The following is a 27032-nucleotide window of genomic DNA, read 5'->3' as shown; positions in this document are numbered from 1 at the left end:
CATCTTTGTACGATCAGCTGACAATATCACCTCTTTGCTTAACACTCAATGACTTTCCATCTATAGAATAAAATCTAAATTTCTCTCTTCCAGAAAAGCCTTTCCTGATCCAGGCCCAGACTGCACCTCTATGGTTACTTCTTAGGACTCTCCCATGCCAAATGTACATGTGATGACTCACTATTTTGCCTACATTCCGTATCTCTGTGCCTTCACTCAAACAATTCGCTCAGGTTGGGACATTCTGTACTGCTATGGTCTGAATATTTGCATCTCCCCAAAATTCGTATGTTGAAATCCTAATCCTCAAAGTGATGCTATTAGAAAGTGGGGCTTTGGTAAGTGATTAGGTCATGAAGGCAGAGTCCTCACGAATGGGATTAGTGCCCTTACAGGAGAGGCCTGAGAGAGCCTGTTGATCCCTTCTACCACGTGAGGATCGGGCAAGAAGGCACTGTCGATGAATGAGCCAGAAGGCAGGCCCTCCCTGGTCATCACATCTGCAGTGCTTTGATCTTGGACTTCTCAGCCTCCAGAATTGTGAGAAATCAATTCTATTATTTATAAGTCACCCAGGTTATGGTATTTTCTTATAGCAGCCCAAACAAAGACATCTACCTTCCTCTGCCTAGCCAACTGCAATTCCTTTAAGGCAAAGCAAGCTAAACTTAAGGATTCCCCTTTCCTGAAGAAAAAATTTCAGTTAATTCTCATGGTTCTCCTTAGTAAAACATAAATAACTCATCAAACCACATGACATAGTTTCTTGTTAGTCAACCCTGCTAAACACTTCAGAGAAAGGAATTGTGTCTCATTCTTTAAGTAAATGTAACTATCATGTGTCAGAAATTGTTCCTATTAATGTACATATCCCAGTGTATAATGCAGAACTTGATACAAAAAAGGTACTTAGTAACTGATTGTGGAACTGAACTGACTTATTTTTAATGGGAATAAAGGAGAAGCATGAAATTTTCATTCTAATAATTAGCTTAACTCTTACTCTCAAACAGGTAAACACTGTATGTAGTTCACATTCTATATTTAGCTTCTACTTCACATTTGGTGGTTTTGGGCTCAGGTGAACTAGTTATGTACAAACCTGTTTCTCCAGTGCCAGGCACATACTAATATGAGAATGAGAGTAGTGAGGACCATGACCAGCACAGGGACAAGAACTGCAGCCAGTGCTACATCTGAAGTTAAAAAGACAAAAACAGACAAACAAAAGCCATATTAACACCAAAGGCAGAAATCACTAGGGAAAATTAACCACATCATCTTTCAACATTTTTCTACCTCACAGAAATACCATAAACATTATTTGTCAAGACTATGGCATGTGGTGGTAACTGCAGAATACAGTTTTTGCAGATACACAAAAGCTTGTTACACTATTCATTCCATCTGTGTATAGATTTGAAATTTTCCTAAGTTTTTAAATCACTAAAATAAAATTGAAAGACAAATGAAAAATTGGGAAAATATATTTTCTACATATGTGAAGAGTTACTGTAAATAATTATTATAATGTAGGGCATTACAAGTCAAATCCAAACATTTAAGAGAAAAATCAGTAGAGATTAACTAGCAGTACATTAAAAAATACAAGTAACCATTAAATATGTTAGCCTCACTAGAATTCAAAGAAATATAAGTTAAACACCCAACACAAAAAAAGTTAAAACAAGAACAAAATACTACTTTTGCTAATCAAAGTGGCAAATATTTAAAACAACAACGAATTGATGAAGAGGCTACTGGGAAACAGGTATTTTTTAATGGAAATATAAACTGATACTATCTCACTGATTGGCATTTTTGGGCAATATGTGCAAAAATCTATTGGCGATTCCATGCCTAGAATTTACTCTCAGAAACTAAAAAAAGATGCATCCTTAAAGATGTGCTCCCTGTTTCTGCATAAGAGTGAAAAATTGGAAATAATCCAAATGCCCAAAAATGAGAGGGAATAAATCATGGTATCCTCCTTACAAGAGAAAATAATCCAGCAATTGAAATGATGTTAAATCATAATGGCAAAGCATTCACATATATATGGGAAGGTAACAACATGGTGTTAAGAAAGTCAATTGGAAATGTGTGTGTGAACAGGTCAGAAGCCAGCACATGCTGGAACTGGGAGAGATTTCGGGATAATTTAATCCCCTAATTTCACTCCAGAGATAAGGAATTCTGGGCCCAGATATAGAAAATGATCTGCCTAAGGTCATTTGGGATAGTTTCTTCCTCTGTCCCTCAACCCCCTACTTGCCATGAAGATGACAATAGCAGCACCTGCTGATATTTACTGGGGGCTCAGAGCCGGACACTGCAATGAGTCTAATCTGCAGCATCTTCTTTATTCCTTAAAACAACTATATTCAAAAGAGAGAAAGAGGCTGAAGATATAGGAGAGGGAGAGGATAATCAGTAAGATTGGGTCCCTGAGAGGTGGATGGAGGCGAACCAGGGCACGGGTGATATAATCAGCCTTGTGCAACACAAAGAAGCCCCCTTTTCACTGCAGTGAACAGAGGCTACAGATAGGTTTGTAGGCACCACAAAAAGGGAGTTTCACTGGAAGGAAACTCCCTACTTTCTCTGTGAAGTTGGAGCAGTAACTGAGAGTGGGTGAAGATATCTGGGTGAAGGGTTTGAAAATAAGGGGAATATTTAAAATAGCTACAGTTGAGAAAAGACAGAAGAGCTACTACAGCCTTTTAGAAGGACAGCCAGCTGGTGCCACAGGCCCCACTGAGGGAGGACCTGGAAACTACAGAGGCACAAATCTGACCATGACATAATCTTTTCCATGAAATCACTCTCAGCCTGGCTGTAAAAATGGAGAAGTGTGTAAACAGAAATAATGACTTAGACTAGAAAGTACTCAGAATTCACAACAGTAAATGTGTTTTTTCCATAAGATTTGTGAGACTAGAGAGGATACTCAAGTTTAGATGGATGCTGTATGATTTAATCAGAGGCCTTAAAACATCTTCTTAGGTTCAAAAAATAAGTTCATATACTACCATCCCCCCAAAAAAGAGACAGGAGGTCTCTGAGAAGACCAACTCATTCTTTGTTATTCTTTTTGGGCATACAGGGATCCTAATTCCGGAAGGAAATTATTTAAGGACTCTTTTAGCCTTGAGGTTCTAAGATGCAATCAGATTTTAAGATGAGCAACACTTTTCAGTGACTGATCTCCATTCAGGCATGTGGTCTGGGATTCTGCCTAAGTACACGCCTTCTGACAACTGGTAAGCAGCTAAAAGATGCCGAGGATCTCCTGCCTCTGGGAAATCTTGATGCTCTCTTTGGGCAAGTCAGAGACAGTTATCTGAATCCAGGCAAACTTTCAAAAAATGAGAATGACTGAAATTCTAGGTGGCACAAATTACTTTGAATGAATTGCTTTCTCTCTCTGCACTTTCCTGAAACCGAGTAAGCTGAAACCCTAATACTTAGTCTACTATGACACTGACACCTTTTTGAATTCAATTGAAATTTTGTTTTTCAACAACTAGTAAGACTATGTTTTATATGCTTTGAGACCTTATTTATCACTGATAACAAAACTTGAAAGTAAATTCTAATAAATTTGTGTTTATAATCTTAAAAAATATAATTGCAAACACTTAAAAAGAGACCAAAGTTTTTTTTTTTAATGAATATGTTAACTCAAGAGTATTTTTTAACAATTAGTTTCCACTAAAATTCTGTTTTTATTTTCCCCTTTTTGCCATCAAGTTCCTTATCCATCAAATTAATATATTATCAAGGGAAACACGTTTGTTTCCTGCTATGATTTCAGTTATTTCTAGAAAATACTGTATTTCTAAGCCTGAGAGTCAACATGTTTAGCTGTAAGGAAAAATAGATCACAAGAGGAGGCCTGCAACACAGTGGCCTTCTCTAAATATTTAAAGAGCAATTCTACACGGCAGCAGAGACTAGAACTTAGATCAATGCAGTCTTTTCCAATGAAAGAAAATCATTTTTTTTTGCTATACTTAAAAACTATAGTTGGAAGAAAAGACACTGAGGGTTTAAAAATGCCTGTGAAAACTTGAGTTAAAAACAAAACAATACCCTATGTACTAGGCGTTCATTTTCATGTTTGCATACCTTTGGTTACATTTGGAGTTACGGTAGTATTTTTGATATCAGGACTGGCAGTTGTTTGTTCCGTCTGTGCAGGAAATTCATTGCTACTGCGAGGTTGTAGTGGTTGCGTAAATTTTGGGGCACGACCTTTAAAAAAGTTTTAAAAGCTCTTTTTAATCTGTACCAACTTGATTAACATAAACTTATTTGATAATGCTTTTAATATATTTTTGGAAAGTTGCACCATAAATCCAAGGAATATCAAATTCTCACATTAAAAACAGGCATACCTTTGGCTATTTTTGGAGGGGTTGTAGTGTTTTTGAGGTCATTGCTGTTCCAAGGAGGTGGAGGTTGAGTAAGTTTTGGAGGACGACCTTGAAAAATGGTTTAGAAAAATTTAAACATTTTGTTTTTAAAAATCATAGTTAAAAATAGTAATGTTAAATGTCTTCAATATTTTCTATTTAATTCTGCAGAATAATTTTAACTCTCAGAGAGAAATATATTGGAAGGATAAACATTATACTCTGCAATAAATGCACAAATATGCCAGGATTTCTCAGTTTTTAAATAACTAAATCATCTGAAAATAATCTTAGGAAGGAGAATAATGGGGTGGAAAGTGATGTTGAATGCTAAAGCTATAAAGGAGTCATCCACTTTATTCAATTCATTTAATAATTATTTATGGAGGGTCAATGATGTGTCAGGCACTGTGGTAGCCTTTGGGGGTACAACAGTAAACAGTATATTAAAATGTGTAATATTGAGATAAATTATTCTTGCTTTAAATGTATTGTTACAATCTTTCATGCTTATGTTAAACAAATATTATAGTACATGAGACCTGATTTAAAATTATTACAATTGAGACTAAATTTGGAAAGTGATCTCATTTACATTATCTCATGAACGATGCTATTTCTTCTTCCACTTATAATTTTGGAAACCATTCTGATAAGTAACTTTTTAATATGGTAACCATTTATTTTTTAAAAATCCCTTTAAGAAGATATTGTAATTAGAGTTTAACCAGAAAAACACTCACATTATTAATTCTTCTCTCTGAGAACAGCAAAATCATTTTAAATTGGCAATCCAGTAAAAGTAACATATCTTAAACACACCATCTCTTTACCTTTCGGAATAAACTGACATCCGAGCAGCTCCATTTTCATGGCAATTTTCTGCTGCCATTGGGTAGGATTCACTCTAATAAAACGTGCAATAATTGGTGGCAAAAAGTTATTACGCACATCCTGGTGATAATCTTTGTTTCCTTGAAATACCTTTAAAAAAAGCAACAAAAAAATTGGTACTTTAAATCAACAGCGGTTAGGGCTAAATTTCTCCACTTAAACATGTTTTTGTTCTTTGCTCTAGGCCTTAAATTATATCTGTAAAGTATGACAATAAGGATTAATTTTTAAGAAAATAATCACAATTTGGAAAACTATTAAGATGCTGCACACTTTTATCAAAAGTTTATAAAAGAAAGTAATATAGAAATGATTTTAAGATGATTTAAGAACTTAACAACAGGGCTAACTTGGCATTTGGGTAAAAGCTTTCAAATCCAGTGAGACAATTTATCCTATTAATAAATTAGTAACTCTGGTCCTGTGGAATTAGCAACTATTTAAATATATTAATTTTTAAAGTAAAACAAAATTGATCATGCCAGGTCTTAGGGGAAATATTTTGCTTGTGTACTTTTCATAATTTTTCTCTCAACAGGCTGAAGGTGAACATATACTAAGGGACATATACTAACAAACATATAACAGGTACATACCTCCACCTACTGGATAAACTGCATAAGACAGCTCTCCTATTATAATCCTGGTTTTCGTTCCATGCTGCTATTTAAACTAGAAGTGACTTTGAAATGCTATTTTATGCTTAAATTATTAATTTTTTTAGAGATAGAGTCTTGCTCTGTCATCCAAGGAATGCATTGGCAGGATCATAGTGCAATACAGCCTAGAACTCCTGGGCTCAAACGATCCTCCCACCTCAGCCTCTTGAGTAGCCAGGACTACACAGGCATATGCCAACATGTGTGGCAATATTTATTTATTTATTTAGAGAAGAGGTCTCGCTTTGTTGCCCAGGCTACAGTGCAGTGGCGCGATCCTGGCTCACTGCAACCTCTTCCTCTCAAGTTCAAGCAACTCTCCTGCCTCAGTCTCCTGAGTAGCTGGGGTTACAGGTGTGCACCAACACACCCAGCTAATTTTTGTATTTTTAGTAGAGACAGGGTTTCACCATGTTGACCTCAAGGGATCCACCTGCCTCAGCCTCCCAAAGTGCTGGGATTATAGGAGTGAGCCACTGTACCTGGTGACTTTTTATTTTTGTAGAAAGGGGTCTTGCTATGTTGCTCAGGCTGGTCTCAAACTCCTGTCCTCAAGCAATACTCATGCCTAGACCTCCCCCAAAGTGCTGGAAGTACAGGTGTGAGCTACCACGCTTGACCTGTGACTAATTTAATGATTGTAACTAAACAGCAACAAATGCATTATAAAAATAATCCCTAGGTAAAAATATGAGTCTAGGTGAGTCTCATTCTACTTCAAGCAAATTATGATAGTATCTTATAATGGACCAGCACTTAATTATTTATAAAACATTTAAATGCAACTAATTCAGACAACGCTGTGAAATAGGAGGGCACAGGAATCTGTAAGTGGATTGCACAGCTAGTCAGTGACAGGGCAGCAACTTGACTCTGGGTCTTCTGACTTAAGTATAGCCTCCAATAAGCTAAAAAGAGCCCTGTTTGTTCTCTAGGTCAGATCAACTAGGTAGTTTCTAAAGACCATTAATTAATAAGTCTAATTAATAATTAATAAATATATTGCCTAAAATCTAAGTGATTTTTTTTTTAATCAGCTAAGGTGAGATTAAGTAAATGTTTAACTTCTCAATCAAGTTATTTCCAAGTATTGTGGCTCTATCTCTTCTGGGCTAATTCACTTGGCATTAGACTATACATCTTGAAAAATGTGTTAATATCCTTCATTTCCTAAAAAGTTTGTTTTGCAGTTACAATAGCTTCCATGCTAGTGAGCTCCCGTGATTTCCTCAGATATTACTCTGAAATAAAGGTCATTATTTTCATTCTTACTATATTGGTGGAACAGGGATGATAACAAATCATTACTTTAACACATAAAAATTATCTTTAAGATCTTCCCCTATATTGCTGTCTCGGTTTTATAAAAACTGAGTAAAAAAAGATTTGCTATCGTCAGCCTATGAGCATTTACTGAGAATCCGCATGTACACGGAAGTATGTGAGGTGTCATGAAGAGAAAATGGATATGGACGCTACAGTTCCCACCCTCAAGAAACTGAAATTGCATTGATTACCACACATAAATATGGTATCATGTTAGAAAGTGACATATTATGAAAACAAATTGTATATATACTAATCCCATTTTCTGAAAACAAAACCAAATGCAGTCTCTGTCTGCTCATGCACATGTGCAGGCTCAGAAAAGGGTACAATGAATACACCAATTACCCTTGAGTTGGAGGTGATGAGGGAGCAGATGGACTTAGATGAGCGGGAAAAGTCTGTTAATTCATACAATTCAATGTGAGGACTTGCATTTCTGACCGTGGGAGTAACGGACTAGACTTATCGTTCCGCCCTAAACATACCTGAGAAAGTGGATAATATATATGAAACAATGGTTCTCAGACTTCTGGCCAACAGGCTGCCTCGGGCAATAATGACTGAGAGAAGGGAAACAAATAAGGTGAGGCCTGCTATTTACTGTCCCAGTACTGTCTGTAGAGTTTCCAGGCCACAATGCAGGGAGAGAGATCCCTAATAGAGCCTGCGGATCTTTGAGCTTTATTCTGGGATGTAGTTAAGCTACTGGAAACAATGTGATCTTTTCAAGGCTTGCTTTTACACTTCATTAGGCAGGACCTGGACAGCCTTTAGTTTTCTCATTTTTCTCCACCACTGAGACAATACTGTTCTAAGTACTCACTGCCGTGTCCCATGTATTATGAGGTTTCTCGTTCTACCTGTTGGCAGTGTAAGGAATTCCCAGACCTGGGGAGCTCTGAGACTTGTCCTGCTGACTCCTTCCAGTGTTTCTTTTACTGGCCATAGGTCATTTCTTTACATGCAGCTGAAGATTTAAGGGAAAACTCCTTATACATCCTAGAAGTGCCTCTCTCTCACACACACACTCTATCTTTATAGTTCTCTTCTCTCCTAATCTCTGCCTACAAATTCTAGCTACCTTGTTGGCCTCCCACTCTCAGCTCTGTCTCCGCAACTCAGTGACTCATCAATCAAACTGCTTAAAACAAATGATGAAAAGAAAACCTTAAAAGGAGCCACAGAAAAAAAGATGTATCACATTTTGAGGAACAGAGATAATAGCAGAATTCTTGTCAAAAACAATGCAAGCCAGCAAACAGCAGACAACGTATTTCAATTATTGAAAGGAAAAAACAAAAACAAAAAAACCACTGGCCAACCCAGATTTCTACATTTAGAGAAATTACCTTTCAAAAATGAATGCAACAAAGAATATTTTTCAGAAATACCATTTAATGTTGTTAGAAGTTTTTATAGTATAAGCCTGAACAATTCTTAAAATTCCACAAATTTAGCTATATTCCACAAGCACAATAAATGTGATACAAATAAATATGGACATGGTAGGAATAAACAGCAGTCAAGTTCAGAGGCATGAAGTAGAAGATATGTATGGAGATGGTATTGTTATTGTAACAGGGAGAGGCTCACCAAAGATGAAGTTCATGTGAAGCCAAGGAGAAGAGAAGAAGAAAGAGGCCTTGAATAAAAGCAAGGAGTTAAGATGCATATGAAAGATAATGAGCCCCTGGAGGTTTTTGAACAGAGAGATGAGAAAAGCAGTAATGGAAGACTTTTTAGCAAATCATACATGATAAAAAATAAAAATATATAATCAAAATCAAACTCAGGAAAGTTTGAAAAAATGTCATCGTTTCAGTTCTTTTTTTCCACTTTGAGACAGAGTCTCCCTCTGTCACCCAGACTGGATTGCAATGGAGTGATCGATCACAGCTCACTGCAGTCTCAACCTCCTGGGTTCAGGTGATTCTCCCACCTCAGCCTCCCAAGAAGCTGGGACTACAGGCATGCGCCACCATGCCTGGCTAATTTCCTGTATTTTTAGTGGAGACAGGGTGTTGCCATGTTGCCCAGGCTGGTCTCAAACTCCTGAGCTCAAGCAATCCCAAAGTGCTGGGATTACAGGAGTGAGCCATCATGCCCAGCCCCATAGTTTTGGTACTGATGGGAGACATCTATCTTCCTTAGGCACGAGGACTCCTCCATTTAAAGATCAAAGGGATACACATCTGAATAAGATCCATCTCTGCCTGCTCCCCACCCCTTATCATTTCCTCTGGCTCATTCCAGCATCTTCATAATTTGTTGCTAACTAAAACAAAGATTCCATAATTATAATTAGATGCTAGAGCAATTCTTCATGTAAGAAAAAAACAGAAGTTTCCCAGATAAAAGTTGGTGAGATAATCTTCAGATGAATTTTCAAGTCTATAATATCCCATAATTTAATGCATGTTGGTTTTCAGCTTTATTCTTTTTTTACCTCTTGCCTACAGAGTAGAAATCTGGGAACAAAGGCTCTCCATCATCCGGTGAATTGGAAAAAGCTTCATAAAAATAAGAAATTACGAGGTCCCTTTTAGATTTTCTTAATAAAGTGTCTGAACAATTCAATTAAAAATGCAATGACAAAAATCAAAAAAGTACTCACCGTTACAATCACCAAAAGGAACCTAGAACCACTGAGAATTTTCTAAAGTCAGAAGAGTAAGGCCAATAACACTACCTAAAATAACCGCAAGAGGGTAGTGTAAGATGTTCTTAACTTCTACATCTCTCTTATACAGGAGAGCTCTGTGACTTTTGGCAGCCGCCCATTTAAAAAATGTTTTTTAAAAATACCTTGGTAATCATTTTACCTTATCTTGCTCCACACCAGGCTCTCTGTACACAGTCCATTTCTGCCCATCATCACTGTACAGGATTCTGTAGGCAGACACATAGTAATTGTGTTCCACCATGGTGGATCCAGTGGTTATAATGCCTGGGGAATGAAGAGTTGCTTTCATTAATGCACATGGTCTGATTCTCTAAGTTTGTTCAGCATCAAAGTATAAACACTTGAAATGCACAGCTCAAACATTTCTAATTATGGCTCATTTCCATATCCAAGTGCACGTTTTCATCATAACAATTACTAAATCCTTGGCCTTATTCCCTTGGAGAGATAGGAAGAATTATGGGTGTGCATTAAGTAAAGAACTGTTCTATTTTGGTGTCTTGTGTTTATAATGTCATAAAACAGATTTTGACTACTGGGTAAGATGATTCCTGGGAATGAACAGATTAAAGATGATTATTGGTATTATTTACAGTACCAAAACAAAATAAATATTTTAACAAAATTAAACCAATCCCAACCAATTATTCTGACCATTTGCTAAGTTCCCCTAAATTAAATTTATACTCTGCACATGTGGAAAATTGATGATCTCATCATTTAAAATGGACTCCTTTAACAAATTTTTCTTAATGACTGTAAGCGACTGTTATTTTAGATGTCTCAAGACCACTTTACTGAAACACTACCTTAAAAAAGAGTTTCAGTACAATGGAAACAAAAAGCTGTTACGAATTAAATACCGTGATGGTTAATACTGAGTGTCACTTGATTGAAGGATGAAAAGTATTGTTCCCGGGTATGTCTGTGAGGGTGTTGCTAGAGGAGATTAACATTTGAGTCAGTCAACCGAGAAAGGCAAACCCACCCTCAATCTGGGTCGGCACCATTTAATCAGCATCAGCACTGCCAGGATAAAAACAGGCAGAAGAATGTGAAAAGACTAAACTGGCTTAAGTCTCCCGGCCTGCATCTTTCTCCCATGCTGGATGCTTCCTGCCCTTGAACATCACCCTCCCAAGTTCTCAGCTTTGGGACTTTTGGACCTTTGACTATAGACTGAAAGCTGCACTGTCGGCTTCCCTACTTTTGAGGTTTTGGGACTCGGAATGGCTTCCTTGCTTCTCAGCTTGCAGATGGCCTATTGTGGGACTTTACTTTGTGATCATGTGAGTCAATACACCTTAATGAACTCCCTTTTATATATACATCTTTCCTATCCGTTGTGTCCCTTTAGAGAACCCTGACCAACACAAATAACTCCTTTTCTCTGCCATGTTTCATTAACTGTGTCTCCAGTAATATTAACATCAGTGAAGAACACATAAAACCATATAATTAAATTTTTAATGTCTTAATTTTCTCTGAAAATCACCAGTTTTTCAAATAAAATAAGTGTTACAAATTGCTCTAGAAAATTTTATCTCTTAACCTGTTATTTTCTTTTCCTTATTCAAATCTATTTGTAACCACTGGTATTCATCAGTGGCAAAAGCAGCCCAAGGCGGTCCAGGTTTTTTCAGCCTGGCTTTTTCGGGTTTCCAACTGTTCTCTTGCCCTGTGTGGTCAGTCCACTCCAGCACAGATGATGCTGTTATTTGAGGATCCGCGATCACACCAGACTCCATCCCCAGTGTTCCATAACAACCTGAAACAAAGAAAAGACTAAATTTGGTTTCCAGGTAAATTTCAAAATGCATGTAGACCTGCTCACTGAAAACTTTCTATTCCATCTTTAATTAACATACACTATGCTGATAATACACTGTAACAGAGAAATTTCAAAACTAGGCAAGTGTTTCTTGGGCATATGTCTTTGTGTATCATTAGGAAACCTACAAACATGCTCATTTACAAGCATGACTGTTAGTTTAATGGAGATACATTATCTTCTCCCTGGGACACTCTTCCCAAATAACTGAATAATTCATTCCTTTACCTCCTTCAGGTTTTTGGCCTATGTTACCTTCTCCCTGAGGCCTTCCCTGGGAGGAAGACCCTTCCCAACTTCGGTTCAGTTCTACTTCTTTATTTTCCTACATCTTTATCATATTGTAAACAGTATATTATTTATAAACAATAATTTATTCATTGCTTATCATCAATCTCTCACTACTAGAATGTAATCTCCAGGGCGGCAGGATCTTGTTCACTTTAATGCTGCTCTATCACTCAAACCAGAGCAATGCCTGGCACATAAAGAAGGCACTCAGTAAATATTTTCTGTTGAACGAATTGATTACTTCTTCAGACAAGTTCAAAAGTCATCTTTCTTAAGGAACCTTCCTTGCTTACATGACCATTTCTCTATAAATATAAAACTTCCAATTTGTTCTATTCATTATATTATTAGATAACCATCTTACCTTACGGTGTTATTATGACAACTAAGTGAGAAAGTACAATAAATCAGCAAGTGACACAGTGCCTGACAGTGTTCAAAAATATTAATTATGTAAATAAAAAATTATAAAGTCCATAAAAGGCTTACCACTTGTCTTAAATGTAAAAAGACTTGTAGATAAGTGTCCCCTGAAAGACAGAAGGGTTTTTTTTTTGGTGATACTCACATAACACATGATTGCCGCATATTTAGTGAAACATTTTCTCTTGATTTGGTTCTCCCCACCCAACAAAAGAACCAAGAAGACTGTATGGCTAAAAATTAGACAACTAATATTGTTCCTAGGGAAAAAGTCTCATTTCTAAGCAGGACAACTTCTGAAATCAGCATAAACAACTTCTCTACCAGTATCTAGCGCCCAGTTTCACATGTGATTGTGCAAATGTTCTCTATGTAATCTTTAATATGTACTTCTTTTTCATAATTTATTTACTCATTGTTTACTATCAATCTCTCACTACTTTATTTCATGAAATAAACGGATTCTTAACACTTTTCTGTGGCAAATGTTACACTAAAAGGTCTAATTCTCAGAGAATGAGGCTCAAGTTTTTTGGGATAAATGTAAGAAAAGTTGGGTACTAATAGATTTCTTTTTCTTTTCTTTTTTTTTTTTTTTAAGAAGAAATCAACATCTCATGGAAGAAGTCTCAGTGTCCGACATGCAAACCATTACAGAGGATGCAATTTTTCCCTGTTTTCTTTTTTAAAGCATGAAAGAGAGAATTCACACACACTAAATCTTTCTAAAAGTATAACATGGTAAAGGAATGAAAGGGTCTGCACAAAATAATCTAGAAAAAAAAAAAAAGGGAAGGTAGTTGAGTCTATACCGGGGATGGGCAAATGACTGCCCATGCATGGCCTGTTTTGTATGGGCAATGAGCTAAGAATAGTTAAAGAGCTGTAAATAAAACAAAAAAAGAATAAGATGCAGAGACATGTGGCCTGTAAAGCCTAAAATATTTATTAGCTGGATCTTTACAGAACAAGTTTGCTGAATCCTGTTGTATACCAATCTGGATATGGATGATACTCGAGTCTTCTGAATGAAAATTGCCCTAGGACCTCTGAAGAAAAGCTGGTTTCAATTAGGCTTAGTGTTGTCTGAAAGACTGAGCATATCTAAGAGACAAGATTTATAAAAACAGATTGCTAACACTGCATTTCTTTTTTTTTTGTTTGTTTGTTTTTTTGTTTTTTTTGTTTTTGAGACGGAGTCTCACGCTGTTGCCCAGGCTGGAGCTGGAGTGCAGTGGCGCGACCTCGGCTCACTGCAAGCTCCGCCTCCTGGGTTCACGCCATTCTCCTGCCTCAGCCTCCTGAGTAGCTAGGACTACAGGCGCCTGCCACCGCGCCCGGCTAATTTTTTGTATTTTTAGTAGAGACGGGGTTTCACTGTGGTCTCGATCTCCTGACCTTGTGATCCGCCCGCTTCGGCCTCCCAAAGTGCTGGGATTACAGGCTTGAGCCACCGCGCCCGGCCTAACACTGCATTTCTATTTAATGTTTCAACTTCTGCTTTTGATGCCTACTCTACGTTTTGTAAAACAGTAGAACACTATACATACCATGAAAATACATCCTTAAAATATTCTCTTAGAATGAAAAGAAGATTCACAATAATGCGTATGATGTAATACTTTATGTCAAATTTAAATTTATATTTAAAGTATTTCAATTATCTTGACTCCCCATGTGCTATAAGGAACACAGTAGTTAAGCCTTTCAATCTGTAAAATAAATAAGGATCTCGCAACAAACTTCTAGACTCGTATGTAGACTTTAACACTTAGAAAAGACAGAAGAAACACATTACTCTTCCAAAGGACTACATTTTTTGAAGAACAATAAGCTAAGGTAGTACACCACCACCTATACTCTTCAAAATATGCAGACACTGGCCCGGCATGGCGGGTCACGCCTGTAATCCCAGCACTTTGGGTGGCTGAGGCGGGTGGACCATGAGTCAGGAGTTCGAGACCAGCCTGGCCAACACGGTGAAACCACGTCTCTACTAAAAATACAAAGTTATTTCGTACAGGCATGGTGGCACACACCTGTAATCCCAGTTACTTGGGAGGCTGAGGAAGGAGAATCGCTTGAAACCGGAAGGCAGAGATTGCAGTGAGCCAAGATCACGCCACTGCACTCCAGCCTGGGCAACAAGAGCGAAACGGTCTCAAAACAAAACAAAACAAAAAACAGACACTGAGCACGCTAACTTGAGTGCTTACTGCCTAAACGTTCTTTCATGAACACCATTAACAGTGATATTGCTGAGATCTAGCTAGTTCTTAGCCCACTGCTACCCAGAATGCTAATTATAGATAGCATATATTTTTTAAATTGCATATATACTTACACCACAGATGTGACGTTGTTAGCCAAAGAACTTTCATAATATGGGATACCTTTACTAATTACAACACTGATTTGGCCACCCAACGTGTTTGACACTACTCCTGCATGCACACCAGCCATGCACAATGGTGAGGACTTAAGGAAGGGAAAAAGAAAAGATTCGTTTTTAATTTTCTCTTAATAATTCATAAACAAGACACTCTACTTCCTCGAGAAATCAATCTAGGCAGTTTCTTCATAAACATAGATTATTGGTACTGGAACACAACAGTTTTAGCAGAAAAAAAGAAAATGCATATTACTAAAAAATGTCTTAAAAAAGTAAAAGGTAAGGATATATAATTAACACACCTCTAACTACTCTGGAGTTCTAAAAAAATAAAGTTATATCACAATTTTCAAATAAGTTTATATCCAGCTTACATCTCTATATCCATGAGGAATTGTTCCAGATATCTCAGCAAAAGGAAGCAGACAACCAGCTGGGCAGTACTTACTGAGAAATGAAAACAAGCAAAAGGTTACATAATGCTGCATTTTACAGGGAAAAAAGCAACCCCCCAAAAATATCACAGACACATTTTTCAGTTCAAGGTGAATACCATAATTTCACTACCCTGAAAGACTCACCAGTTCTTTTTTTTGACACGGAGTTTCACTCCTGTTGCCCAGGCTGGAGTGCAATGGCACCTTCTTGGCTCACTGCAACCTCCGCCTCCCGGGTCTCAGAGATTTTCCTGCTTCAGCCTTCCGAGTAGCTGGGATTACAGGTGCCTACCACTACCCCCGGCTAATTTTTGTATTTTTAGTAGAGATGGGGTTTCACCATGTTGGCCAGGCTGGTCTCAAACTCCTGACGTCAGGTGATCCACCCATCTCAGCCTCCCAAAGTGCTGGGATTTCAGGCGTGAATGACCGTGTCCGGCCAGGACCACCAGTTCTAAAAAGCCCTTTCAGACTTTCTTCCATCCATACATATATAATGTGTCTTTACTCACATATTTGCAACTTTTTTTTTCTTATTACATACTGCCTTGATTATTTTATTTGATAATGAATGGTAGACACGTTTTTACTATAAGACCTATTCATCAAATTTAAGAGCTACATGATATTCTATTCTGTGGATATGCCATAATATGTTTTACCAACCCTCTATTGATCCAATTTAAGCTGTATTAAAAGAAGTACATTCACTCCCGCTGCTACCCATCCACCCAACACATTTATTTGAATGTCTATTATGCTGTCTGTTGGGTGTAGGGCGGTACAAGGTACTGGGTTTACAAAAGTCAAACAAATATTGCCCCTGTCCTCACTGAGTTTATAGTCCAGTGGCAGAAGACATTAAACCAATACTTACACAAAGAATTGATTTTGATTCTGCTATGAAGAAAAGTCACGCTGAAATAACCGGAAGAAATCTAACTTAATACAAGTAACAAAATAATTCAGTAAACTGAATGAACTGCCAGGTAGCACCCTAAGTGCTTTAGGTAATCCATATAAGACTCCTATGGAGGAGATGCTAGTGTTGTCCTCATTTTAGGGAACTGGGAAATTAAGGAACTGTATGCCGATTCACACAGCTAGCAGGCAGCAAATGGGCTCTGGAGTCCGTGCTCTTACGCAGGACTCTGTACCGCCCTCAGTCAGGGAATGGGGGTGGCAGAGTGGCTCTCTTAGAAACTGAAGCCTCAGCAGTGAGTTAAGGGATGTCACTAGAACAAGTGGTGGGAAATGCACACTTGTCAGAGGGAAGAGAACAGCATGAGGCAGGACGGCCTGGGGCGTGTCTGGAAGTGAGGACAGCAGTGCAAGTAGGTGGCAGAGAGCAAAACTAAGGTTAGTCAGAGAGAAGATTGGACAGATGGGCAGGTAATGCAGGAGCCTTGTGGGCTATAGTGAGGAGCCTGGAATATATTTCTAAGTAAAAATAGGAAGCCAGTAAAGGATTTTGGCAGCTTACATACATAATCTGATTAGTATTTTTAAAAAATATGATTCTGGCTCCTGGGAAGAAAAGAGATAGCAAGGAATCATGAGTGGAGGCTGGGACGCCATTAGGTGACAGTACAGCAGCCCCGGAGAGGGACAATGGGAGCTCGGATTTGTGGCAGATCATGGAGCTGGAGAGTGGCACGAGTGCAGCTGACCCTCTGCCAGAGCTGTCTACCATACACTGATGCCAGGGTTACCCCAGCTAACCAGGGTCCCCCTCAAATGCTGAAGAGGGCTCCCTTCCCACACAGAACCATTCTTGAAGACAAAATTAAGGTTCTTCGGGGAAGTGGTAGTAAGTTTGGAGGAAGTTAGTAAGATGGCTCTTGAAAGATGAGAATGACCTGCCAACCAGAGAGGAGGCAAGTGTTTTCTGGTAAAAGTTCTGTGAGCTCAGAGCAGTGTAAATAACTCAGAGTCATTTCAATATGGAGAACATAAGATGAGACTGGAAAAACGGCCTGAGGACTGCTTGTGAAAGACCCAGAAGACCAGGTTAAGGAAATTGGGACAACTGTTTTTTCTCATAACAAGTAGTTTCTCAAGATTTTTCAGCAGGGAAATGGTCAGATATATATTTGGAAAACAGCCTGGCAGCAGTGTGAATGGCAGCCAGCAAACAGAAATAGGAACTCGATTAGAGGCATAAAGGCATAAAGAAGAAAAATAGTAGAAATGGTACTTGAGTAACAACACCGGAGAATTCTAAACAGCCAAAACCATGCTCTTTCAATTTTTTGAAAAAATATAAATACCATTTCAACTTTTATTAGCAGTTTTGCCAGATTTTGAAAAGCAACTAGTTCTACTTTCAAAGCATATTAAAATACTTTCATTTTGCAGATCTAAATGCTACAATAAAAGCAAAATGTAAACATGCAACTAAATGGCTTTATGCTTTAAATAAGCTTTAAATAAGCTCTAATTTATTGAAGTCTCGGAACAATGATACGTATCACATAATATACATTAACCCTAAGAGTATACAGAATGAAAATGAAGAAGTGAATGAAGAGTAACATTTAAGCAAAAAAAAAAAAAAAAAAAAAGTCACAAATATGATCATACCTGAACTCAGGTTCCAAAAAATTGGATGCAGTGTCCAAACAAGTAATTAGATCTAGAAAAACAAAAATAAAAAACTGATTGTATTAATATACAGGATTCCCTTGCTGAAACTCCAAGTGTCTCAGAATTCCAAACTGTACTGCTCTAATTTTCAAAAATCTCAATGGCACTGTCAAGGGGGTCCTAAAAACTTTACCACCTTTTGTTAATCACAATTTCTTTCTGATATTAAGTTTCTTGAGTTTTGGAGCAATGTCTCTTCTATACTGTTTATTACATCACCTCAGAAAGTCATATACCATATACACATGTATATGTATATGTGATTTATATATATATTTAGAACATGCATAGATAAGTAAAATTTGTAGCTTTAAAGTGGTTTCTGTAAAATACAGCTACATACACACACACACACACACACAAATATTTCTTGGTTATTATATAACTAAAAATGATCCTCTGCTGTTTACACACAAGGAAAACAATGACAAAGAAAGTGAGTTAATTTTATGGCTCTAACTATTAATAACTGCTAATTAAAATCTGGTCCAGAGACAGGACTGGTGCATTAGCATCTTCTGGAAATTTAGTAGAAATTCAAATTCTTGAACTCCATCCAGACTTACAGAATCTCTGGAGGTGGGGCCCAAAAATCTGTTTTAACAAGTCCTCTCGGTAATTTCTTAAGCACAGTGAAGTTGGAGTAGCATTGCTCTAAAGAAACAAAACTTCTTAAATTTAACATTTTCTGCCTAGAAATCAATATATCTGAGCAAGAGCTAATCTGCCTCTAATTAAGACCAAGTTCATAGGCTATGTAAAAAGTGGTTTTGGTTAAAAAACAAAAAACAAAAAACAAAACACAAAACAAAAAAACCCCACCATTTCAATGGCTTCCTTCTGCTCTTAGGATAGAGAGCAAAGCCTTCAACACAGCGTACACAGTCTTCAAGTGCTGGCCTTGTCTTACTCTGCAGTTTTGTGTGTACCTGCCTTGGCTTCTTGCCACTCCAACCTTGTTTTAGTACCAAGGGCACAAGTTGCTCTCTTGACTTGGAAGGCTTTCCCACTACTCCTTAGTCTAGCTGGTTCCTCTCTAAGAGCTCAGCTTCACTGCCACTTCCTCACAGAAGCTGTCCCTCACCTTCACAAGTCAAATTCCTTTAGCACATAGGAGGTAGGCACTTAAGTTTTGTTTAATAAACGGATGACTATTCTGGGTTGTCAAAGGTTATGTTAATACATAAGCCTGACTTGTTGATGTAATTATAGAGTTATAAGCAAAATCACTCTATAAAAGCTTAATCCCTGGACAGAGCCTGAGGCTGTTTGTCCTCAACTTTGTATTTCCAGGAGCAATAACAGCATATGGTATACAGGAGGCTTATTTATTGAATCAATGGATGAATAAAAGTTTTTGATCATTAGCGTGTTTGGCTAAATCCAGTTATTTACTAACCCGCAGGGAGGTAAACCTGGAGGAAGACCCCAAGGCAATCACAAAAGATTTTACATAGAAATGCTTCATTAAAGAACTGTGTCAAGGGTGGCCAATATACTGATGGAGATAGCTCCTAGCACACTAAACAGTATGTAAATATTTGTTAAATTAATGGTTACCACAGCAAGCACAGATCATTTTATGCTACAATTCTGAAGAAATTTTGTGTTTACTATTCAACTAAAATGTGTCTTGAACTAGAGCTTAATAACTGTTGTACCAGTAGGAAAGGGGTATTTTCAAGGCAACTGTATAAATTAATATTAATAAACCAGGCATTTGAATGACAGTTAAGCTAATCTGTGCTTTAGGAATTTAAGAGGATAGATGTCTAAACAGGGGTTCACTACCACCTAGTTGACCAACCAGAAGAGCAGGCAAATTGAATTACCGGTACTCTAGTTATTCCTGTCAATCTTTGCCCAGCATCAACAAGAATCAATTTTCCACTTTCTGCTCCACCAAAAAAATTTCCAACTTCTAAGATTAGAAGTTGAATTTCTAAGATTAATATCCTGGGATGAAAGGTACTGTGTGGTCCAAAATGGCACTTAAACCACAAGAAGATTGCCAGCTGGCCCCATCACCTTCCAGCCACATGCCAGAAATCTGGTCAACTATGAATTATTTGATCAGCACAAGGCTTTGGTTGTAAGTCCATGCAGTACTGAGACTCCAAAACTATGCCATGCAAATGTGCAACTCACTAAACTTGCTCTCAAATTTCGCGGAAGCTCAAAAGAGTTCTAAAGGAGAAAAATAAGAATTCAAAAGGGATAGCTACAAGGAGAGCCAAGAAGACTGAAGATAAAGAAAACCTTAAGTATACACTTTGACGTTTATGACTTTACAAAGGCAAAGAAAACAACATCAAATAAAGCAGGCAATTAAGAAGCTTTAAAATGTCTTTCTTAAAAGCTTTTCCCAAGTAAACAGCCTTCCAGAAACCTGTCATTACTGCAATGCTCCCAGCTAATAAAAACACAGCCTAGCTCCAAAAAAATCCATCTGCCCCAGAGATTTCTGATAGTGCGTCCGGAATTGGTGGGTTCTTGGCCTCACTGACTTCAATAATGAAGGCGCAGACCCTCGCTGTGAGTGTTACAGTTCTTAAAGATGGTGTGTTCGGAGTTTGTTCCTTCAGACGTTCCGATGTGTCTCGAGCTTCTTCCTTCTGGTGGGTTGGTGGTCTCGCTGTCAGGAGTGCAGCTGCAGACCTTCGTGGTGAGTGTTACAGCTTTTAAAGGCAGCGCGTCTGGAGTTGTTCGTTCTTCCCGATGGGTTCCTTGTCTCAGTGGCTTCAAGAGTGAAGCTGCAGATCTTCGTGGTGAGCGTTACAGCTCTTAATGGCAGCGTGGACCCAAAGAGTGAGCGGCAGCAAGATTTACTGCAAAGAGCAAAAGAACAAAGCTTCCACAATGGGGAAGGGGACCCGAGGGCGTTGCAGCTGGCTGGGGCAGCCTGCTTTTATTCTTATCTGGCCCCACCCACATCCTGCTGATTGGTCCATTTTACAGAGAGCTGATTGGTCCGTTTTGACAGAGTGCTGATTGGTACTTTTACAATCCTTGAGCTAGACAGAGTCACAGAGTGCTAGCTAACTAGACACAGAGTTAGCTAGATACAGAGTACCAATTGGTGTATTCACCAACTTTGAGCTAGACACAGAGTGCTGATTGGTGTATTTACAATCCTTGAGCTAGACACAGTCACAGAGTGCTAGTCCTCCAAGTCTCCACTAGGTTAGCTACATACAGAGTACCAATTGGTGTATCTACAACCCCCTGAGCTAGACACAGAGTGGTGACTGGTGCATTTACAATGGTTGTGCTAGACACAGAGTCACAGAGTGCTAGTCCCCAAGTCTCCACTAGGTTAGCTAGATACAGAGTACCAATTGGTGTATTCACAAACCCTGAACTAGACACAGAGTAATGATTGGTGCAGGTACAATCCTCCAGCTAGATATAAAAGTTCTCCAAGTCCCCATCTGGTTCAGGAGCCCAGTTGACTTCACCCAGTGGATCCTGCACCTGGGCTGCAGGTGGAGCTGCCCGCCAGTCCCGATCGGCACCTGCACTCCTCAGCCTTTGGGCTGTTGATGGGACTGGGCGCCATGGAGCAGGGGGCGGTGCCTGTCGGGGAAGCTCAGGCCACTGGGAGAGCCCACCGCAGGGGGAGGAGCTCAGACATGGCGGGCTGCAGGTCCCGGGCTCTGCGCCCTGGGGAAGCAGCTAAGGCCGGAGGAGAATTTGAGTGTGGCGCCAGCGGCCGGCACTGCTGGGGGACCTGGTGCAACCTCCGCAGCTGCTGGCCCGGGTGCTAAGCCTCTCACTGCCCGCCCGCCGGCCGGCCGCTCCGTGTGCGGGGCCCACCAAGCCTGCGCCCGCACCTGCTAGAACTCATGCAGCCCAGGTTCCCACCCGCGCCTCTACCTCCACACCTCTCCTGGCAAGCAGAGGGAGGAGGCTCCGGCCTCGGCCAGCTCAGAGAGGGGCTCCCACGGTGCCGTGGCGGGCTGAAGGGTTCCTCCAGCGCCCCCAGAGTGGACGCCGAGGCTGGAGGCCGAGGAGGCGCTGAGAGTGAGGGCTGCTAGCACATTGTCACCTCTCAATAGCAATGTATGTTATCATAATCAAAGGAACAGAACTGAAAGTCTAGAAATAAACCCTCAAATTTATAGTCAACTGAGTTTCAACAAGGGTGCCAAGACAATTCAATGGGGGGAAGAATAATCTTTTAGACAAATGATGCTGAGACAACTGGATATCCACCAAGCAAACAAATGAATTGGACCCATACCTCACACCACATACAAAATAAAGTGGATCTAAACTCGAGCTGAAACTATAAAACTTTTAGAAAAAAATATATGAGAATATCACAACTCTGGATGAAGCAGTGATTTCTTAGATAAAACACCAAAAGCACAAGAGAACAAATAAAAATAAATGGAAGTTCATCAAGAACAAAAACTTTTGTACTTCACAAGACACCATTAAGAAAGAGAAAGATAGCACACAGAATGGGAGAAAACATTTGCAAATGATATGTCAATGAAAATAGATGTATCTAATATCCAGAATACATAACATCATGTGGCATTAAAAAGACAAAGGAACCAATTTAAAAACAGACAATGGATATGAACAGACATTTCTCCAAAGAAGATATACAAATGGCCAACAGGCACATAAAAATATGCTCAACATCATTAGTCATCAAGGAAATGCAAATTAAAATCACAGTGAGACACCACCATACACCCATTAGATGGCGAAAATAAAAAAGACATAACAAGCACTGGCAAAAATGTGGAGAAACTGGAGTCTTTACGCAGTACTAGTAAAATTGTAAAATGGTGCAGCTGTTTTGGAAAATGGTTTGGCAGTTCCTTAAAATACTAAACCAAGAGTTAGCATATGACCCAGAAATCTCACTATTAGGTATATGCCCAAGAGAATTAAAAACCTACGTCCCCACCAATATTTGTATACAAAAGTTCATCAACTGATGAATAGATGGATAAACAAAATGGGGTGTATATACATACAATGGGATATTATTTGGCCATAAAAAGAAATGAAGTTTGATTCATGCTACAACATGGATACACTTTGAAGATATGCTAAGTGAAAGAAGCTAGTCACAAAAGACCACATACTATATATTTATATGAAATGTCTCGAATAGGCAAATCTACAGCAATAAAAAGTAGACTCGTGGTTTCCTAGGACCGTAAGGGGTTAAGAGGAGAGAAATGGGGAATAACTGCTACTAAGGAATTTCCTTTAGGGTGATAAATATGTTTTAAAATTGACTATGGTGATGACTGTACAACTCTGAATACACTGAAAAATTAATGAATTCTATATACAGATATTTTATTATTTAATTTCAACTTTTATTTTAGACACAGGGGTACAAGTGCAGGTTACATAGGCATACTGCATGGTGCTGAGGTTTGAGGTACAGACCCCACCACTAAGGGCGTGAGCACAGTACCCAACAGGTATTTTTCCTTTTAATTTTATTTTGGGTTCAGGAGTACATGCACAGGATTGTTATATAGGTAAACTTGTGTCATGGGGGTTTGCTGTATCTTTTGTCATCTAGGTACTAAGCCTAGTTAGCATCCCACAGTTATTTTTTCTGTTCCTCTCCCTCCTCCTACCCTCCAGTAGGCCCCAGTGCCAATTGTTCTCCTCTATGTGTCCATGTGTTACATTTAGCTGCCACTTAAAAGAACATGTGGTATTTGGTTTTCTCTTCCTGTGAGGTTAATGGCCTCCAGCTCCATCCATGTCCCTGCAAAGGGCATAATCTCATTCTTTTTTATGACTGCATAGTATTCCATAGTGTATATGTACCACATTTTCTTTATCCAGTTTACCATTAATGGACATTTAGGTTGACTCCATGTCTTTCCTATTGTAAATACTGCTGCAATGAACATAATGAGTGCTATATACCTTTGGGTATATACCCAGTAATGGGATTACTAGGTCAAATGGCAGCTCTGCTTTTAGCTCTCTCAGCAATCACCACTCATTTCCACAATGGTTGAATTTACACTCCTACCAACAGCGTATAAGTGTTCCCTTTTCTCCACGACCTCATTAGCATGTTATTGTGTTACTTTTTAATAATAGCCATTCTGATTGGTATGAGATGGTATCTCATTGTGGTTTTGATTTGTATTTCTCTAAAGATCAATGATACTGAGCTTTTTTTCTTATGCTTATTGGCCACATGTGTGTCTTCTTTGGAAAAGTGTCTGTTGATGTTCTTTGCCCACTTTTTAATGCTTCTTTTTTCTTGTAAATTTGTTTACGTTCCTTATCGATGTTGGATATCAGACCTTTGCCAGATTCACACTTTGCAAATATCTTCTCCCCATTCTGTAGGTTGTCTGTTTATTCTGTTGATAGTTTCTTTTGCTGTACAGAAGCTCTTAATTAGATCCTATTTGCCAATTTTTGCTTTTGCTGTGATTGCTTTTGGTGTCTTCATCATGAAATCTTTGCCAGTTCCTATGACCAGAATGCTATTGCCTAGATTGTCTTCCAGGGTTTTTATAGTTTTGAGATTTACATTTAAGTGTTTAATCTGTCGTGAGTTGATTTTTGTATATGGTGTAAGGAAGGGGTCCAGCTTCAATCTTTTGCATATGGCTAGCCAGTTATCCCAGCACCATTTATTAAATAGGCAGTCCTTTCTCCATTCTTTGTTTTTGTCAGCTTTGTCAACGATCAGGTGGTCGTAGATATGTGGCCTTATTTCTGTACCCTCTATTCTGTTCTATTGGTTTATGTACCTGTTTTTGTACCAGTACCATGCTGTTTTGGTTACCGTAGCCCTGAAATACAGCTTGAAGTCAGGTTATGTGATCCCTCCAAGCTTTTTTCTTTTTGCTTAAGATTGCCTTGGCTATTTGGGCTCCTTTTTGTTTCCATATGCATTCTAAAGTAGTTTTTTTCTAGTTCTGTTAAGAACGTCATTGGAAGTTTGGTAAGAATTTCACTGAATCTGTAAATCGCTTTGGGCAGGGTGGCCATTTTTATGATAATGATTTCTCCAATTCATGAGCATGGCATGTTTTTCCATTTGTTAGTGTCATCTCCGATTTCTTTGAGCAGTGTTTTGTAATTCTTGTTGTAGAGAGCATGCACCTCCCTGGCTAGCTGCATTCCTAGGTATTTTATTCTTTTTGTGGCAATCGTGAATGGGATTGTGTTCTTGATTTGGCTCTCAGCTTGACTGTTTTTGGTGTATACAAATGTTAAATTTTTTTTTTTTTTTTGAGATGGAATCTTTCTCTGTTTCCCAGGCTGCAGTGCAGTGCAGTGGTGTGATCTTGACTCACTGCAACCTCCGCCTCCCGGGGAGCTGGGATTACAGGCCCATGCCACTACGCCCAGCTAATTTTTTTTTTTTTTTTTGGTATTTTTAGTAGAGACGGGGTTTCACCATGTTGGCCAGGCTCCTCACGAACTCCTGACCTCAAGTGATCCACCCACCTTGGCCTCCAAAGTGCTGGGATTACAGGCATGAGCCACTGCTCTTGGCCCTTCTCTCTTTATTAATCTAGCTGGCCTATCATTAATTTTTTTCAAAAACACAATTCCCTGATTCGCTGATCTTTTGAATGCTTTTCTGCATCGCACTCTCCTTCAGGTTGAGCTCTGATTTTGGTTGTATGTATTCTGCCAGCTTTAGGGTTGGTTTGCTCTTACTTCTCTAGTTCTTTTAGTTGTGATGTTGGGTTAATTTGAGATCTAACTTTTTGATGTCGGCATTCAGTTCTATAAATTTCCCTCATAACAATGCCTTAGCTGTGTCCCAGAGATTCTGGAATGTTGTATCTTTGTTCTCGTTAGTTTCAAAGAACTTCTTGATTTTTGCCTTAATTTCATTATTTACTCCAAAGTTATTCTGGAGCAGGTTAATTTCCATGTAATTGCATGGTTTTTGAGGGATTTTTTTTAGTTTTGATTTTTATTTTAATTACACTGTGGTCTGAGAGTGTGTCTGGTAGGTTTTGGTTTATTTGCATCTGCTGATTGTTTTATGTCCGATTATGTGGTCATTTTTAGAGTATGTGTCATGTGGCAATCAGAAGAATGTATATTCTAGTGTTTTTGGGTGGAGAGTTCTGTAGAGGTCTATCAGATACATTTGGTCCAATGTTGAGTTTAGGTCCTGAATCTTTGTTAATTTTCTGCTTAGATGATCTGTCTAATACTGTCAGTAGAGTGTTAAAGTCTCTCACTGTTACTGTGTGGGAGCTTAAGTCTCTTTTTAGGTTTCTAAGAACTTGCTTTATGAATCTGGGTGCTCCTGTGTTGACTGCATATATATCGAGAATAGTTAGGTCTTCTTGTTGAATTGAACCCCTTACCTTATGTAATGCCCTTCTCTTTGTCTTTTTTGAGCTTTGTTGGTTTAAAGTCTGTTTTTTCTGAAATTAGGGTTGCAATGCCTGCATTTTTCTGATTTCCATTTGCTTGTTAGATTTCCCTCCATCCCTTTATTTTGAGCCTATGGATGTCACTGCATGTGAGATGGGTCTCTTGAAGATGGCATATCATTGGGTCTTGCTTTTTTATTCAGCATGCCACTCTATGCCTTTTTAAATGGGGCATTTAGGCTATTTACATTCAAGGTTAGTATTGATATGTGTGCATATGATCCTGTCATTGTGTTGTTAGCTGGTTATCATGCTGGCTTGTTTGTGTGGTTGCTTTATAGTGTCACTGGTATGTGTACTTGAGTGTATTTTCCTAGTGGTGTTTTAATGGTTTTGCTTTTCCATATTTAGTGCTAGCTTCAAGATGTCTTGGAAGGTGGGTCTGGTGGTAATGAACTTGCTCAGCATTTGCTTATCTGAAAAGGATTTTCTTTCTCTTTTGCTGAGGAAGCTTAGTTTGGCTGGTTATGAAATTCTTGAAGATTTTTTTCTTTAAGAATGTCAAATATAGGTCCCCAATCTCTTCCAGTTTGCAGGGTTTCAGCTGAGAGGTCTGCTGCTAGCCTGATGGGGTTCCCTTTGTTGGTTACCTGCCTTTTCTCTCTAGCTGCCTTTAAC

The 27032-nt window shown here is 38.7% G+C and overlaps 1 protein-coding gene across 2 annotated transcripts in view; it reads right to left on the bottom strand.

Moving 5' to 3' along the window:
* Window positions 1–27032, bottom strand: part of DCBLD2 (discoidin, CUB and LCCL domain containing 2) — a 91939-nt gene that overhangs the window by 8748 nt on the left and 56159 nt on the right. For both annotated transcript variants that reach the window (XM_015129372.3, XM_002802684.4), the window contains exons 4-13: window positions 17941–17992; window positions 15295–15367; window positions 14873–15006; window positions 12595–12635; window positions 11536–11751; window positions 10123–10247; window positions 5252–5402; window positions 4401–4487; window positions 4132–4257; window positions 1103–1196 (exon numbers count right to left, since the gene is read on the bottom strand). In XM_015129372.3, coding sequence (XP_014984858.2) covers window positions 1103–1196; window positions 4132–4257; window positions 4401–4487; window positions 5252–5402; window positions 10123–10247; window positions 11536–11751; window positions 12595–12635; window positions 14873–15006; window positions 15295–15367; window positions 17941–17992 — 1099 coding nt within the window. The remainder of the gene's footprint in view (window positions 1–1102; window positions 1197–4131; window positions 4258–4400; window positions 4488–5251; window positions 5403–10122; window positions 10248–11535; window positions 11752–12594; window positions 12636–14872; window positions 15007–15294; window positions 15368–17940; window positions 17993–27032) is intronic.

This window comes from Macaca mulatta, chromosome 2, assembly GCF_049350105.2.
Source record: "Macaca mulatta isolate MMU2019108-1 chromosome 2, T2T-MMU8v2.0, whole genome shotgun sequence".
NCBI lineage: Eukaryota > Metazoa > Chordata > Mammalia > Primates > Cercopithecidae > Macaca > Macaca mulatta.
This window is presented reverse-complemented; position numbering and strand designations above follow the sequence as displayed.